The 17044-nt window shown below is 41.1% G+C and overlaps 1 protein-coding gene across 1 annotated transcript; it reads left to right on the top strand.

The window, feature by feature from the left end:
• The first annotated feature begins 1457 nt into the window (after nt 1-1457).
• UGDH (UDP-glucose 6-dehydrogenase) lies at nt 1458-16148 on the top strand. Its single transcript, XM_030947286.1, has 12 exons — nt 1458-1676; nt 2263-2431; nt 4713-4814; nt 6146-6346; nt 6430-6627; nt 7110-7257; nt 8431-8525; nt 9849-9979; nt 10668-10801; nt 11878-11969; nt 12059-12169; nt 14883-16148. The coding sequence occupies exons 2-12, from the start codon at nt 2270-2272 to the stop codon at nt 14991-14993; spliced, it is 1485 nt and encodes a 494-aa protein (XP_030803146.1). The 5' UTR covers nt 1458-1676; nt 2263-2269; the 3' UTR covers nt 14994-16148.
• Nucleotides 16149-17044: the final 896 nt, after the last annotated feature.

Below are 17044 nucleotides of genomic sequence, written 5' to 3'. Positions count from 1 at the left end.
AGCAGGCAGAGGGAAGTCCTTCTCACACACACCCCACCTTGTACCCTGGGTGTTTCTAGGAAATGCACTCCTTGTGTGCCAGGCACGCACAAAGCACACTTACCAACGCCCTCAGCAGACCACTCAAAGGACCTGAAGTGGTTTTGGCTGTGGCTGGTACAGAGGGCCCAGATAACATTCTTGCAGTACAAATGTATGCATTCATGGCTATTCTGAGACCTAAGGAGATTAGTTGGGAGGTCGAAGAGGATGGTATAGGTGAGACTGACTTCTGAGTCACTCACTGAGCTTCTATTTTCTTTGCTTAGGTTTCCCTGGGGGGAAAAAACCTACAAAAATCTAGATGTGTTTAAAATTGAGACATCTGTGCCAGTAAGCAATGGGAAAAGGTATGACTTGTTTTTACTTCAGAATAAACACAGTGAACCCTGTGCCTTTGTCAGGTGGTTCATTGACTAACCATGCTGAATCTGCCGGGGTCCTGCACTGACTGCAAACCTCAGTAGGCTCTTTCAGTAGAAACACACATATTTTACAGGCATTTCTAAAGGACCTGAGACTGTACTCACTCAAATAGGTAGAGATTCTTCTAGGGAAAGACCAGATCCTCCAAAGTAGCAACAGGATAAGACATAAAGCAGAAATAATGATCCAACTTTTTAAAATATATTTTAAGAGCTATGGATGAAAATGCCACATAAGAACAAGGCAATTCTTTAGTTGCTTTGATAAGAACATGCCTATCCACCTAGACTGGCGACTGTAATCTGTTTAAAGCCTAATCTAAGTCAAAATGCAGATGGAGCAAAGTCCCCCACCCAGCTTCTAGGAGAGGCAGTATAAGCGAACCTAAGTGTACTGGAGAAGAAGACAGCAGAATTCTCACAATCTTTCTGCTCCCAAAGTCATATGTAGTATACTAATACCATATCATGTTTACATGAAAGGCAAGAGCAGTATCTGAGAACTTCAACACTGCTAGGCAAGAGGTCCCTGGGCAGTACCCAGGTCACAAGAGCGCAAGCTCGTTTTATTTTCTTCTTCTGAGAAATGTTTACCACTGAACTTTCAAAGTTTAAACTTTAAACTCTGAACTTTACTGTAACCTATCCACGTTTCCCTTCACTTCTCTTTGTTGAGACGGTGCTACGGTACAGAAGGATGAACACCGCCTTCTTTACTTCACAGTAACCATAGCTGAAGGAGAAAAAATTATCCAACCACCACAATAAGGTTCTCTTACAAAAGCACCCGGAGGCAGAAGACGGGAGCAGTTCAGCGGCCCAGCCCTGCAGCTCCCAGCCGTGCCCGGGGGCCCTGCGGCGCCTCAGCCGCCCGGGCGGGGCCGGGCCGGGCCTGCCCGAGCTGTCCCGCGGCCATTCGCCGGCCCCGCGGCGGGCGGGGAGCGCGGGGCGGGCCGGCCGGCGCCGTTCTCCGCCCCCGAGGGAAGGGGAGGAGGCGGGACGGCCCTCTTCGGCGTCCTCGCCATGAAGCGGCCGCCTCGGGCCCGCCGCAGCCCTTTAAATAGCGGCCGCCGCCGCCGCCGCTCTCTTCGCAGCGGAGCGTCGCGTTGAGCTCGGCGCGCATCCTCTCCGAGCATCCCCGCCGCGCATCCCCGCCGCAGCGCTCCCGCTCCATCCGCGGCGCCGGGGCCGGACCGCGCCTGCCTGCCCGCGGTGAGTGTCCGTGCTGCGGTGCCGGCCGCAGTCCCCCGCTGCCGCCCCGGGGCGCGGGGCCGGGGCGCGGCCGGGGAGCCGCTCCCTTCCCGCCGCGCTGCCGGGGATGGAGCCCGCGGCGCCGGCCCGGCCCTGGGGCAGCGCGGCCGGCCCGGCCCGCAGCCTGCTCCGGGGAGGCGGCGGGAGCTGCGGCCTCCCCGTGCCGGCCGAGGGGCTCCGGGGGCAGGGGCGCGGCCCGGGCCCGCCGAGCGCTGCCTGCGGCGGCGGGCGCTGCTCGTAGCCGGGGCTGCCGCGGCATCAGCAATTCCTCGGCCCGAGGGGGGTGATCGGGGTGTCCTGACTCAAAGCCGCCGCAGAAACCCTTCTTTGGTGCTCTGTGTGTGCTGGCGCTCCGGAGAGGGGCCGGCTCCAACACCATCCCGGCTTGGAGAGAGGAGTAGCAGTGCATTTCAAGAGAAAGAAAACGCTTCTGTGGGCCGCAGCATAATAAAATCTGAAATCACTGATACTCTTTGTTTTCCCTGAATTGTCGGCCGGTATTTTAATTTGTAACTCCGGATTTTCTGTTTCCCTCTCCTCTTACTAGAGCAATCATGTTTGAGATTAAGAAGATTTGCTGCATTGGTGCTGGTTATGTTGGTGGGCCAACCTGTAGTGTTATTGCACAAATGTGCCCCAATATCAAAGTTACTGTTGTGGATGTCAATGAGGCCAGAATCAATGCCTGGAATTCAGACACGCTCCCAATCTACGAGGTAAACATCACTGTTGTCTCTTATTCCAGCCAGCGTTGCCTTTGCTTGTCTCCCACTACGTGGCATTTCCCTATCGCCCATTGCTGAAGCTTGTCAAACTTAGCATGTCAGTGATGTCCTTCAAAAAGAGTGTTCTGGAACACCTGCCTGTCCCTTCTGCTCATTAAACCAGGTTTCTGGTTATATATTTCTGGAAATAACTTAATGCAGCCGATGCTGATGTGTATTAATGATTATATGACGGGCCTAATAAGGAAAAAGTAATTCTATATATAGTGAATTGTGTTAAATCATGCTGACTTTGTTTTGGGACCTGATTTGATCATAACATAGTCCTCTTGTTCAATTACAGATACTATCTGCTGGGTTGTAGCACAGTATAAATGTGTTAATACTGACCTGTAAGCTTTATTTGCATTCTAAATACTGCCAAAATCCAATCTGTGCTGCCCAACTTTATGTGGAAAGATCGGGACAGTCATGTTTCTGATTCAGCTGTACCATGAATCTTCAGTCTGGCCTAAGAAGACTAGGACAAATAAATGTACCACACTGTCACTCCTTTATTACAGAATTACTTTAATTTGAAAATATGTCAAGCATTTTTTTATTTTGCTTCTTTTAGCATTTGTTTTTTTCTACTCTTTTTCATCATAAAAGAATAGGTCTCTTTTTCTTTCCTTCATTCTTTCATGAAATACAGTTTTTATAGATTTGAGTTCTTTAATAGGAGTGAAAATGTATCTTCACTCATCTCCCAAAGACAAGGGATCTGACTGGTACTAACAGTTGCTCTTTTGCTGTAAGAAGTTTTCTTCCCTCTAAAAACCAGAGCTATACTGTGACTAAGGCAAGATGAATAGACCTCCTTTGTCCTATAAATTCAAAGGCGACTGTGTATTATGTTCAGATTAGTAGGTGAGACATGAATATAGTTTTTGAAAGCAAGTACTTTGTTTTCTCTTAACACTTAGACTGAATGAGCCAAAGTAGAGCTTGCCTTGGTGTGTTTTTTTTTTTTTAAAAACCCAAACTTGTAACATCTGTTTCCTGGAATGGTGTCCTTTGCTTACAAAGAATGTACAAAAACTGCCAAGAGTTAGTTCAGACAGTTGTAAAATTGAGTCATTGCACAGTGAGGTTTTTCTGGGGTTTTTTTGGATTGGATTATTTCTTTTCAGTGTCAGAAATTGTCTAGTTCTATTTACATCCCATTGTGAGGATCATAGTTGGAATATCCGATGGATTGTAGGATGTTGTTTTGCCTGTTCTGACCTTTGTTTTTCTTTTAAGTGGGTGGTATTTGATATAAAATGAGACAGTAAAAATGTCTTGCATAAAAGAAAGCTTCTGCTTGCTTTTTTCTCTCCATCCAGTTAACCTTTGCCTTTCTGGCATTTACTTAAGTATCTAATGTCATGATAGGTGTAATGAGTTGGAGATATGATTGCCACGTGAACGTGCATGACTGACTATTCAAACAAAATATCTTGGTTAAGTTTTTTTTAAGACCATTCTTAAAAATCCATACAGAGGATTGCTCATTTATATGTGACCTCCTGCCTCTCTTGTCTGAGTGGAGGTGTTAAGAGAGGGGAAAGTGTTACAGCACTCGGTGTCTCTGGAAAGAATTTAATCATATTATGGCTGTTGTGATTCTCCCACACTTGTAGGAGTGGTGCCAGGATAAGTTTAATCTGGCCCAAAGAGGGGTGGTTGCTAAAAGGAGTGGTCTTGATTTCATGTGTGTCTCTGCTGCCTATCTTTCACTGGATCTGGGCTTGCTTACTTGGTGGAAGACTTTGTGGGATGTTTTTTTGTGCTGAAGCAGTTTTAGATCTGATATTGAGGGGATCGTGGACAATGGGAACAGGAGAATTGAGACCACCTCCTTTGTTTGCAGTCTAGGGAATATTTTAAGACTTTTTCTTGGATCTGCTTAACATCACTCTACAGGTATTTCTTAAATTGCATCTCGTGGTAGTAGAACTGAGCACAGGAATAACTGAAAGCTAAAATTTGGCTGTGCAAATAAGCAATTCAGTGTGGCTGAAAGTTTCAGGACAGCAGTGTGAGTCTTTTGAATAAGAAAGAGTTTAACTTTTTTTACTGTGTAAATAGTCTTCAGAAGCTTTACATCTGCCAGGCTGAAAACATGCTGCACTGACAGGGAAAACCAGAAAATCTTTCTGTATCTGAAATTATATTCTGTTTGGGCATAGAGTTTGCTGTTCTTCTAACTGCATTAATCTTAACTGGGTTTTTTCTGCTTCTTTTTCAGCCGGGGTTACAGGAGGTAGTAGAATCCTGTCGAGGAAAAAACCTCTTCTTTTCCACCAGTATTGATGATGCCATTAGAGAAGCTGATCTTGTATTTATTTCTGTAAGTATAGGAGAAGGTGGTTGTGTTAATATTTTTTTTTCTTTCTTATCAAATCATTATGTTACTTTTCTTTTAGGAAGTTGCCTTTCTTTTGTCATGTAGATTCAGTTAGCAATGTCATGTCATTGTGTCACAGATTGCTCCTTGTCTTTCTGTGTAGTGCTGTAAAAGTGTTAATTAAGCTTTTTATTTGTTTTTCTTATAGCCAGTAGCCCCTTTAACAAATGAACAGGTTCTAAGTCACAATGGTAATGTTGATGTTTAATTTGGTTAGGTGTATGGAGTCAGAGCAGAATGTAGTGCAGCCCTGTCATTGCACTGTACTGGTGAAACCTGTGGGACCTTGGTAATAATGATAAAATTCCTAGACAGATATGCAAAATTGTATGCTGGTTATGTGGTTACAAAGATGACCTATTTCTAGAATCTTTTCAAAATAGTGTATTAATGGAAGCAGGGATGGCTTTAATGTTTCAAAGCTATTGACACCACTAGAAAGAGGATTTAGTCAAAGATTAACCTTTTGTAATCTAGAGGTTGTTACTAATTCAAAGTCTAAAAGAGCTGATTGCTATTTGCCTTGGTAGACCACAGTTAAGTTTTTTGTTAAAGTTGTTTTCTCTTGAGATCTCCTCTTTGTTAGGGCACTGTAGTTTGGAGCTCCCTTCCTAACAGTATTTTCCTTCATGCAATAAGTCTCAAATGAATGCTGTGTGGTTGGATGGCAGCCACTAATACAGCCCATATATTGCCACCTGTCCTTGGCTCAAAACAAGCTGTTGTGTTTTACATGTTGTTGCCATTTCTTCTTTCCATTTGTAATGAAAAGGACCCTCTGTCTTAATCTAAACTACGTGTTTTCCCTCGTGTTGTCTTTTCTGTATACATCAGTATATTAGTTTTCATCAGTCCTATGCTTAGGTTTCATTGCAAAGGGAGTTTAAGCTGTAGTTGCCTCACTGGCCACAAGATTCTTACCTGAGTCTTTGCACTCCTAGTGTAGGATAGGTAACAAAAAGTGACTGGCCATAATCATGTAGAAATTACTGGTGTTTCCAGAATAAGGATTGTTTCACCAAAGCCTGCAGAACTGCTATGAATTGCGCTTGTTTAAGTAGAGACCAGTGAGCTTTCTGTGGGAAACAAAATGTGTAATTGTGACAGCTAATACCTCTTCATCTGATGTGGTAACCAGAATAATTCTGAGGTAGAAGCATTTTCCTTCCTCTGAGAAGGAGAATGTCCATCAGTCTTAACAATTTCACTTTGCCTCTTAACACAAGAGGTACTGACCTGTAGCATTTCTTCCCTTTTCACCTATTTGTAATTAGGTTAATACACCAACAAAGACCTATGGAATGGGAAAAGGCCGAGCAGCTGATCTGAAATACATTGAAGCATGTGCTAGAAGAATTGTACAGAATTCAAATGGCTATAAAATTGTCACTGAGAAAAGCACAGTTCCAGTACGTGCTGCAGAGAGCATTCGTCGAATATTTGATGCTAATACTAAGCCTAACTTGGATTTGCAGGTAAACATAATCTTTGAGTTGTGTATTTAAAGCCTGGCTGTTGCTTTTGGCTTTTACTTGTTGTTTTTCTGCTGTGGGCGTAGGTGCTGTCTAACCCAGAGTTCCTTGCTGAGGGAACAGCCATCAAGGACCTGAAGAACCCGGACCGAGTGCTCATCGGTGGGGATGACTCTCCAGAGGGACAGAAAGCTGTCCGTGCTTTGTGTGCTGTTTATGAGCACTGGGTGCCCAAAGAAAAAATCCTCACAACCAATACCTGGTCATCAGAACTTTCTAAACTGGTTAGTGTTGCCTGCTGTGGTCTGCAATGAGCAAGGGGTGTGGGACAAGGCTCAAAGGCAGAATTTTGTTGACACTGAGTGTTGCAGCTAGGAAAGACAGGTGAGGTTGGGAGGGCCCAATGCATATGTCAAAGGATATTGATCTTTTCAGATCAGCTGACCTGGCTAATAGATGATTCTGACTTTCTGTGAACTCTTTTCTCACTTTGATTGCTGTTAGTTATTAGTAAGAGCAAGCCTCCAGTGCTGCAGAAACTGATTACCATCATAAAATGGTTCAAACTCTGCAAGTTAAGCATTATCTTGTTTTGCTTAAATCCCATTAACTGGCATCTATATGTTAAACTCATTAGGTTACCCTTTTGTGTGTCAGTGGAGTTGCATAGATACTAAAGTAATCCTTCCAGTAGCAACTCCCTTTGGTCTGTGGACATCTTGGTTTGTGGAAAAATGAAGTTCTTTACTATACTTTTTATTTGCAGGCAGCTAATGCTTTCCTTGCCCAAAGAATCAGCAGCATTAACTCAATCAGTGCTCTGTGTGAAGCTACAGGAGCAGATGTTGAAGAAGTAGCTAGAGCTATTGGAACAGACCAAAGAATTGGAAATAAATTTCTCAAAGCCAGTGTTGGTAAGTGAAAAAATCTTCCTTTCTTTTTCCCCACTGGGCTTCTGTTTTAATAGTGCAATATAATATAATATAATAGTAGTGTTTTGAAATAAGTACTCTAATTCTCTAAAATTTTCTACAGCATTAGAAGTGCTTAATGTATGAAAATATTACTGTAGAATACTAGTATAAATCAATTTTTCTGGTAAAATATGTAGAACTGAGGTTGCTGCAGACCCCTGCAACCTGAAACTGGAGAGTTCAGAGTGCATGGTTTACCCTGCCTGTGACACTGGAAAGAAAAGCTGTGACTTAATTTTTCTGAAACATCACTGCCAACAGTGCTCTCTAAGATGTCTTCCCAATCTTCCCAATTGCAGCTGCTGCAGTTTTGTTTGGGAGTTGCTGCCAGTGGCCTGAGGGAGAAGAGAATACCTTTAGCTCAGAATGTGTGATGACAGCTTCTAATGTGTAGGATGAATTCATAGGATCATAAGGCTGGAAAAGGCCTCCAACCTTTGATTGAGTCCAACCTTTGACCAGTCACCACCTTGTCAGCTGGGCCATGGCCCTAAATGCCATAGGTAGTCATTTCTGGATTAGAATTATGAGAGAGTAAAATGTGATGAAGTGGTGATTGGTGCATGAATTGCTACTAGTTTGTTATAATTCCTTCTACAGTGTGTTGTTTCTGGGATTCTGCTTGCTGAGCAAAGTTCTAGGTTCAAGGATCCCTCTGCCTCAGCTCTCCCTTGGTCAGCTGTGGTGATCTTTCATTCTTGGTAAAGATTAGATTGCATTTGGGGGTGCAAGAGGAAGGAACCTAATCCTAACACGCTTGTTTTGAGAAATCTTAGTCTAAATCTTGAGGTGAGGTGTTAACAGGCCTAGGAGCTTGTCTACCTTGTTTTAATAATAGCCTATAGTTGCTTTTTCTCATACAGGTTCCGGTTTCTGTGTTAAAACTTCCATTGATTTCAGTGGAAACTGAAGCATAATTAAGCTTTCTGTAGCTGACTAAGTAGGTCCAGGAGTTGGATTTTAGGAGATTAAGGGTTTTCATTTGCTAGCAGTGAAATACTGGGAAAAATCACAATGCTGACTATGTCGGTGATTGCCAAAAACTGCTTGGTTCCACAGATTGGCCAGGATGGGTAACTTAGTCACCTGTAAAATAACTGTTTTCACTTTCAGGGTTTGGAGGTAGCTGTTTTCAGAAGGATGTCTTGAATTTAGTGTACCTCTGTGAGGCACTGAACTTACCTGAGGTGGCTCGCTACTGGCAGCAGGTACAAGTTCTTCACCAATTTTTTCAGAGGGTGGTGTTTCTTCAGCACTCAGCTTTGAGGCATTGAGCTTTTAAGCACTGTCCACACAACCTTTGTTTCAGCTCCAGGGAGCAGATACCTTAGTGCTGCTCACCTTTACATTTCAGGGCCCTCGGCTTAACGCTGACATTTGATACTTGTGTGTGCTTCAGCTTTTTTGGGGTGAATTAAATGGATTGGACCAAATGGATTGTGAAGCTGTCTAGCAGCAGTAGATGATGTGAAGTACAAGCATGTGTCTCCTGTCTTTCTTTTGCACTTGGGTATCTGTCCACTTTGAATTCAGAACTTGTAATCTTTTCCTCAGGGTCTACTATTACAGTTCTGAAAGAACACAGTAGATCTTGCTATTTTTAAAAATAAACAAACATGATTGCTGTTGTTCCCTTGTTTAATGTTAGGAATGGTTGGGAATATGTGGATGCCCTCAGGCCTGGCTCCAATGCAGCAATGATACCCAGTCTGTACTAGCAAGCATTTCCCTATTAACCAGTGAAAGCACCTCACCTTTCTCCCTAGTCCTGACTGAGAAGCTTTGAGATGTGTAGTGTGGTCAAACAACCCCTTTGGTTTATTGTCCTCATTTGTCTCTGGTGGTCAGGTATAAGGCTGCCTAGCAGATGCCCCCAGAATACCAAGTACACGATTTTCCTGCCTTATTAGAAGCTTTGGTTTTTTTGGTCTTCATTTTGGTTAGCCTGTTTTCCCTTCACTCTTCTCCATCCCAGGAAAATTGGAATGCTTGCATGTAATAACAAAATAACAGAAGTGAGGCGTTTAAGTGTGGTTGAATTACACAGGTTTTGTGTATTGGCATCTGTCAGTGTGGATTAAAAAGGCTAAAAATATTCTCACAGTTGTTACACATGGCATGTGAGAAAGTGTAGGTCTGGCAATGGGATGTACATAGCATGAAAAAGGTTGGAGTACTAGCAAGTACCCTAACACTGTAATTGTGTTCTAGGCAGAGACATGGAAAGCAGTAAGTTTTAATTTTTTGAAAAAAGTAATCTGAAAGAAATCCTAGCCTTTAAACTAGATAATGCATGTTAAGATGTATATATGTGCATCAGTATTCACTCATTAAATAGGATTTATCTCAGAATGTAATAAATTAACTAAATTTATCTTTGGATTGCTTATGATACTGAGTAAAAATGCTTAGCCTTCTCTTTTAAGCCTCTATTAAATCTGTGTGTGGGTAGTTCAGCTTGATTGTTAATAGAATCTGTTTATAGTTTAAAATGGCTCCCCTCTGTACTGTCATGGCTTGTATAATTTCAGGTGATAGACATGAATGATTATCAGAGAAGAAGATTTGCTTCCCGCATTATTGACAGCTTGTTTAATACTGTCACTGACAAGAAGATTGCTATTTTAGGGTTTGCTTTCAAAAAGGATACTGGGGACACAAGGTAAGCTCAGTTCACCAGCATGGACTCCCTACAGCTGTCACCAGCCCCCAGCTAATACCCAGCACTGAACTGAATTAATGGCTGGACATGGAACCCTCTTTTTCTTGTGACTGCATTGGTTCGTAACAAGGATTAGTCTTCCTTAAGTGGGTGAGAACTGATTCTTGACCTCTACAACAGACCTGAATCATGCAGAAAGTTGCAGATAATTCTAGTCCTTATTAACTTGCACAAGCAAAGATAGATTTTGACAGACTCCTTCCATTCTCCACAGAAAAGAATGCAAACTTTTGCAGCTGGTTCTAAGTGGCTTTGTGAAAATAAAGTTTCAGCTTGATTTCCTGAAGTGGTTAATTCTGTTCTCCTGTAAAGGTCAAACTTGATACAACTCTTCAACTGCGGTTTGTGGAGAAAGCTTAAAAACTCTAGGCCTTTATAATTTTGGTCACTAGGAGTCATCAGACTCATTATCTTTATTGGATGATTCAGCAAAAGAGATACAAACCTTTTCATATTATTGTCCTTGGTGTCCATCAAGATTACAGGTTTCCTGCTGGCATGGTTGCCACTAAGTTATTTAATGTAAAAATTATATAAAAACTCTGGCATCACATATCATGATAGTTGAGAACTTTCATTACTTGGAACATGCCAGCTGGTTCCTTAACTGATTGATTCTCTTCCCTAGAGAGTCATCCAGTATCTACATTAGCAAGTATTTAATGGATGAAGGAGCAAAGCTGCATATCTATGACCCTAAAGTACCTAAGGAACAAATCATCTTTGATCTCTCGCATCTGGGTGTCTCAGAAGATAACCAAGGTAAGAATTCTCATATAAAGTTTATTCCCCTCTTCCCACCCTATTCTCAATACACACAGGTCTGTTTAAATGTTATAAATTCATTTTCAGCATGACATCATTGTGCCGTTGGTTGCACTTACTAAATTATTGTTATCGCTCAGAGGATTACTCTCATTCTTCTTCCTTTCCCTGTAGCTTTTTTAGATAAATGCTAATTCTCAACTTCTGTATATTTTTCTTCCAATAAACACTCATTTGAATAGATGCCTAGCATTTTATCTCTGAATAATTAAAAGAAGGAGAAAGAAGAATGTCCAGGACAGACTAGTTCTAACAGTTCCTTTGTGCCCCAAGTTCTATCTTAGCTCTTTCTTACATATTTAAAATAGAAATAAAGAAGTGATTCTGGAATGTACTACAGAGCATTCTCCCTTCCCTCATATAATTTCCAAATTACTTTGTTCCCTTACACTCAAGAAACCTTTAAAATCACCTATGATTACAGAGGTAAGGGGTATTTGGGACTTCTGTTTTCTTACTGGGGAGAGGGGGAATGGAGCTGATGGATGAGGAGAATAGTTGAGGCTTCTATGGAGCAAATTGAGCTGTGATGAAGAATGAAAAGTGTACATTATTAGACATGGCCTTGAATTAGAGGGAAAGGGGAGGCTTTCCTCTAGGCAGCTGCTCAGGCAGCCCCTGGAGAGCCACATGTGTCTCTGCACTAGTGTGAACTGAGTGTAAAATAGAAACTGATGTGCTGCTGTTGTACAGACAATGACCTTTGTGAGAGTTGGCATTTGAGCACTCCATAGTACCTTCAAATTCTAGAGATTTGCTTGACGGTTGACATCAAATTTGAATGCTTGACTTTAAACATTTAAGTGCTCTGACTGCACAGATGCCAGGTACAACCTGCTTTCATTTCAATATGTAAAACCAAAATATTAAGTATCTTGGTAGAAAATACCACTAGGTGAGTGACTTGAAACCACTTGTTTGTGTAGGGCAAGGAAGGAGACTCATTTGCCAGAAACATGCCAGACCGATGCTAAAGACATGCAGAGTAAAGAAGTATTTTCCTTCTGTTACAGTGTCTCGCTTGGTCACTATCAGTAAAGATCCCTACGAAGCCTGTGATGGAGCTCATGCCCTTGTAATTTGCACTGAATGGGACATGTTTAAGGTAAATGCTATCTTTAATTTAAACTAAAGAAAAAAAGAGAGAGTGTTATGCTACTTATTTATTCTATCTGCTTTAATTACTCTTTACAGGAGTTGGATTATGAACGTATTCATAAGAAAATGCTCAAGCCTGCATTTATCTTTGATGGTAGGAGAGTTCTAGATGATCTTCACAATGAGCTACAAGTCATTGGCTTCCAGGTAATCATCTGGGTGATGTTTCTTATGTTGTTTTCCTTCTGCTCTCTTCCCTATTGCTCTCCTTCTTCAGTGACTGAGTAGTAAGTGGAAAAAAAACCTCTAGAGGTGAGGATTTAAATGTAAACCTGTTTGTTCTTAAGTGTTCATTAGTACTGTTTTTCTCCACTATGGTACTACTTTCACAGACTGATGTGCTTTTAAAGTTGAGGCTATGCCATCAACATTGCACAGTATAAGCCTACCTTGGAATCATTCAGGTTGGAGAAGACATCTGAGGTCATGGAGTGCAGCCATAAATCTACAGCAGCAACATCTGAATGCTGCTCTGCCCTTCTTTGCAGCAGAGAAATAATGGACAATTACGAGATAAATGTGAAAAACTGCTAAATCTTATGCCTAAATTTATTCTGGCATGATATTTGACTCCAAAACCAGCTCCTGCAGTGTTTCTTCCAGATCTGCAGTCTTTGCAGAAGGGCTGAATTTGTGTTACAATCTATGCCATAGCCCCTACTTGGAGTCTTACTTTATTATCACCAAAAAAAAAGAGGGTTTTTGAAATTGACAGTAACAGGATAGCAAAACACTTCCTGCAGAAGTAAATGTAAGTTGTAAGTACCATTTTTGCTCCTCACAAAAGACATAAGCAGGTTTACTGGAGACATGAGACTTAAACACTGAACAAAAGGTAATGAAGGTAATAAATGTTTATCAGCCAGTGAGATCTTCACTTGGACAAACTATTAAGGGAAGTTTTGGACTCTTCTCCCTGAGGTCTCTGAAGCAAAGCTGGCTGATATTGGAGGTGAAAGCAGTGAATGCAAAGATGTATCTGGAGATAGTCAGTGAAAGGCTCAAGAAGGAGGAGATGACTGATTAGTCCTTTTAGTCCTTTGTGTTTGATTAAGATCAGCCAGAAGATGCAAACAACGGTGTTTGTTTATACCAGAGAGAGGAACCAGAAGCTTAACTTTATAGCTAAGTGTTTTGCTAAGCTAATAGCAAATTCAAGATCAAATTCTAATCTGTGTGATATTTCTCCTAGGAATTTGTCTTCTGAAGTCTCCTGTGGCTTAAAGACTTTATAGATCAGAGACTGTACTTCTGTGTTTCTTCTATGAAATTCTACTTGAATTTTTAACTAATTTGTGAGTTTCCCATCCAGAATGCAATTAGTCATGCAGGTTTATTATCCAGATTTTTCATCCAGAATATCATTGCAAAGGCATTTAACAATTAACCTATATTTTCTGCATAAAATAATAAAAAGGATTTTGTCTTAAACAGACAATCCCAAAATGGAAGTTTTTAGGGCCCTCATCTTCTAACTTCCCTTGTCAAAAGCTGTTGTATTAGACTGATGCTGATAGCAGTTCCATTGTATACTATCCAAACCTATGAATTTGAGTAGTTTTAATTTTTTTTTCTCAAACTAGCATTTAAATAACTTAAAACACACCTACCACTTCAATTATAACCTGTTTCCACAGTTAAAGCTTAATTCAGGAAATACGAATGGGAAGCTCTGTGATTCTAGGCAGGGTAATTTCTGATTTGAGAAAAAAGCCTACTTAGGTCTCAAGCAGGAAAAGCAGAGTGAGCCTTGATTGAAGGGCTTGAAGCACTTTCAGCATAGATGGAATTTGACTAATACTGAAATGACCAAATCCCAGAATAATCTGATGGAAGCATCTCAGCCAGATACCATAAGAACAAAATCTGCAGGCCAGATCAGATCCATGTTTCAGTCACTTTTCATTCCCTGTATTCCTGAGTACTGTGCTTATTCTTATAATGGCTGTAGGATTTCTCTCTGGATATTTTTAACATGTTTAAGCTATGATTGTGAATAAGCTTGTATAAATTCATTTAACCAGGCAGTTGAAGCTGTTAAAGGCAATTATGGTGTGTACATACCATATGTATGTACCATATACATTGGTACACACCAGTGTACCTCTTGACTGTTTAAACAATGCTCTTCAGCGTTAATTCAGATGTCTGCCTAGAATATATTCATCAAAATTTTGTTAAAATAGAATAGTTGAAGTATTTTATCTTTTGGAGCTTTGCATTTGACCTGCATTACTTAAGAGGAAAGCTACAGTTCTGCTTATTTACTGAGTGTCTGAACTGTCTTACCTAGTTGGTGTTTTGTCTTCCACAAGCTCTGTCCTTAGTGATTCACATTCGTCTGACCTAGAAATTAAGGAATTTGCCTTGCTCTTTGAATTTGCCATACCTGGCTTGAGTGTGTTGGTTGTGTAACAGGCTTTCACTTGTTGTGTTGGCTGCCTTTAGCCTTTCAGAGCTGTGTTGCTTCAAAACCAGCCTACTGCATTATGGAGGGAAAAAGCTTTTTACTATAAATTTTTAGGAAAAGGAGTTTGAGGCTCCATATTTTATGAATACCCAGAAACATTTTATGGTGCTTGTATTTGTAGTCCTGTGGAAGGTGAGGCAGATGAATTCTCAAATTGTCAAGATGCAGCTTTAAGTAGGCAAAGCAGGCACCTGTAAAAGGGCTGGTTGGCTGTTTTTGTTTTTTAACAAACTCTTTGCAACTCCAGTCACAGAAACTGTCCTTGGGCACACTGTGCTCTGTGGCTTGTTTTATTCTAATGCTCATAAAATGTGTTCTTTGTAGATTCCTCACAGGTATCATGATTGTTAGCTTGCCACATTGACTTGTTGAATGTGTTTTCTTTTTCAGATTGAAACAATTGGGAAGAAGGTGTCAGCCAAAAGAATTCCTTTTGCTTCTTCTTGTGAAATTCCTAAATTCAGCCTGCAGGATCCACCTGTCAAAAAGCCTAGAGTATAATGTGTAATACATACTGAAGGAATTTTGTTGATCTTCCTAGTGATAATACTGTAAGCCTATGCTTTTTTTAAGGAAATATATTTTTCATAAACTAAACCAGTTTTACACTAGAAATGGTACCTGGTACATGTGAATTCAGTCTATTTTCAAATCTCTATTTTTATAGCAATTTTTTTTTGTTACTGAAGATGGTACAAACCTGTTTTTAATAATGAATCATCTTTTAAGTGAAAAGTTACCTTCAAACTGCAGATTTCTGCTTCCAGAAATGTTCCTAAACAGCACTTTAAATATTTCAAATGATATGGGAAAAAAATGAAATAGAATATCTTTCTACCTTAGTCCAGTTATAGACTGTAATCATTCTATATAAACTGTGATCTATGGACTGGAACTTAGGTCTCACCAATTTTTTTTTCTTTTGGGGCGATTCTTTGCCTGGTTAAATGTGTGCTCTAACTGGCATTGAAGTCAGAAGATCATTTCTAAGTAAATTGGTAGGGTTTAGGTCCAGCCCTAAGGTAGAACTGACTTCAAAAATAATGCCCCAGTCCTGGTTGGGATCCATTGACACTGGTGCAGTCTAAACTGCATCTTTTGGGAGACCACGCAGTTCTGCAGGCATCAGTTGTGTAATTAGTGCCAGTGGACAGCAGTTACAGACTGATCCACTGGCAGGTCTTCAGTTTTCATTCTTTGGTTGTCCTGCCTACATTCCATATGCAGCCACACATTTTTTATTTCATCAGATTGCTGGGGCAAGTATTCCCTAAGTTACAGTGACACCACCTGTCTTCAGCAGAGGAGAATTCTGCTTGTTTGAACATTGAATTTAAGGAGAATTACCTTAATTTTGGATCAGCCTAAGTAGAAAACAGATATTGGCTTTAACATTACCTGATAGTTATCTTTTTCCTTCATGACATACTCTATCTGAAAGCAGTCTTTTTAATGAATCTGCAAAAAATTAATCTCTGCTGTGAAGAAATCATTAAAAATAAATTCAGCCCCATATATCAGCTTCCTACCTCATTTGACTAGCAGGAATGAATACTTCCAATGTTCTCTTGATATTTTTGCCTTTACTGTTACTTTGTTTCTACTTGTTTTTATTATTCTCAATTGGCCAGTGCTATTAAAATCCTTGAGATGACAGTGTTTGTCCGTGTTCGGCTTGTTGCATGGGGTTCTGAAATGGAGGGGAAGATAGAGAAGGATGACCATGAACAGGTTTCAGACTAGAAGGTATAGACATCTTAGTTGAATAATAGAATGTTGGGGTAGTACAAAATTATCCTGCAACTGGTCAAATAATACTTTCTGGACTACTTGACTGGTGTGCCTTCAAACGTGGTGTATCAATAGTTAAACAGGAGGTAAGATCAGAATCTTGGTAATGAGTGCTGTTACTGTAACTGCTTACCCAGAAATGGGTAGATTACAGAATTGTAGGTACAGTTTAAGCTTTAGGACAGTTACTTGAAGATTGAGGGAATTGTATAACAATTTAGATAAACAATACAAGACACTGTTATCTGACTGAAATAGCTGTGTCCTTGAACCAGATGCTTCCAGGTTCTGCATGTTAATGGCTTCCACATAGGGACTTACTCTGCAGCAATCATCTGGCACTTCAGGCAAATATGCCTCAGGCTTTTTGTCCTGTAAGATTTTTCACACGTCAAAAGCCACTCAAAGTGAGTGGGAATTATGGGGGCTTAAAATCAGACTGTCATCTTTCATCATGCCATTTCCTCCTCCCTACTGATGAGTGCTGCTTTCATGTAGCAACCCTGGATGTAGGAGGGTTGCCAATGCAGCCCTTGTAGGCACTGTGGTCCAAGAGGCACAGCACCCTGGTGTTGCAGCTGAGTGTCCTCTTGGCTTCCTCTGGCCCTGTAGCACCCAGGCTGGTCCCTGCTCCTTTGGGGTTAGGAAGAGGATGCTGACAAGTTGTACTCCAAGGATCTCTTGTCCTTGACTGTTCAGGTTAGCACAGCACTGCTTCAGGGCCCATCTTAACCAGGAGGGTGAATAGAGGTGTCAGAAAA

The sequence above is a fragment of the Camarhynchus parvulus genome, chromosome 4, assembly GCF_901933205.1.
Source record: "Camarhynchus parvulus chromosome 4, STF_HiC, whole genome shotgun sequence".
NCBI classification, from domain to species: Eukaryota; Metazoa; Chordata; class Aves; order Passeriformes; family Thraupidae; genus Camarhynchus; species Camarhynchus parvulus.
The sequence above is the reverse complement of the archived record's forward strand: the minus strand, read 5'-3'. Positions and strand labels throughout refer to the sequence as shown.

Coding starts and splice junctions, on each gene's coding strand:
- UGDH (XM_030947286.1), top strand. CDS start 2,270: ATGTTTGAGATTAAGAAGATTTGCTGCATTGGTGCTGGTTATGTTGGT. Junction 2,432..4,712: donor ACACGCTCCCAATCTACGAG/GTAAACATCACT, acceptor CTTCTTTTTCAG/CCGGGGTTACAGGAGGTAGT. Junction 6,628..7,109: donor CATCAGAACTTTCTAAACTG/GTTAGTGTTGCC, acceptor TTTTATTTGCAG/GCAGCTAATGCTTTCCTTGC.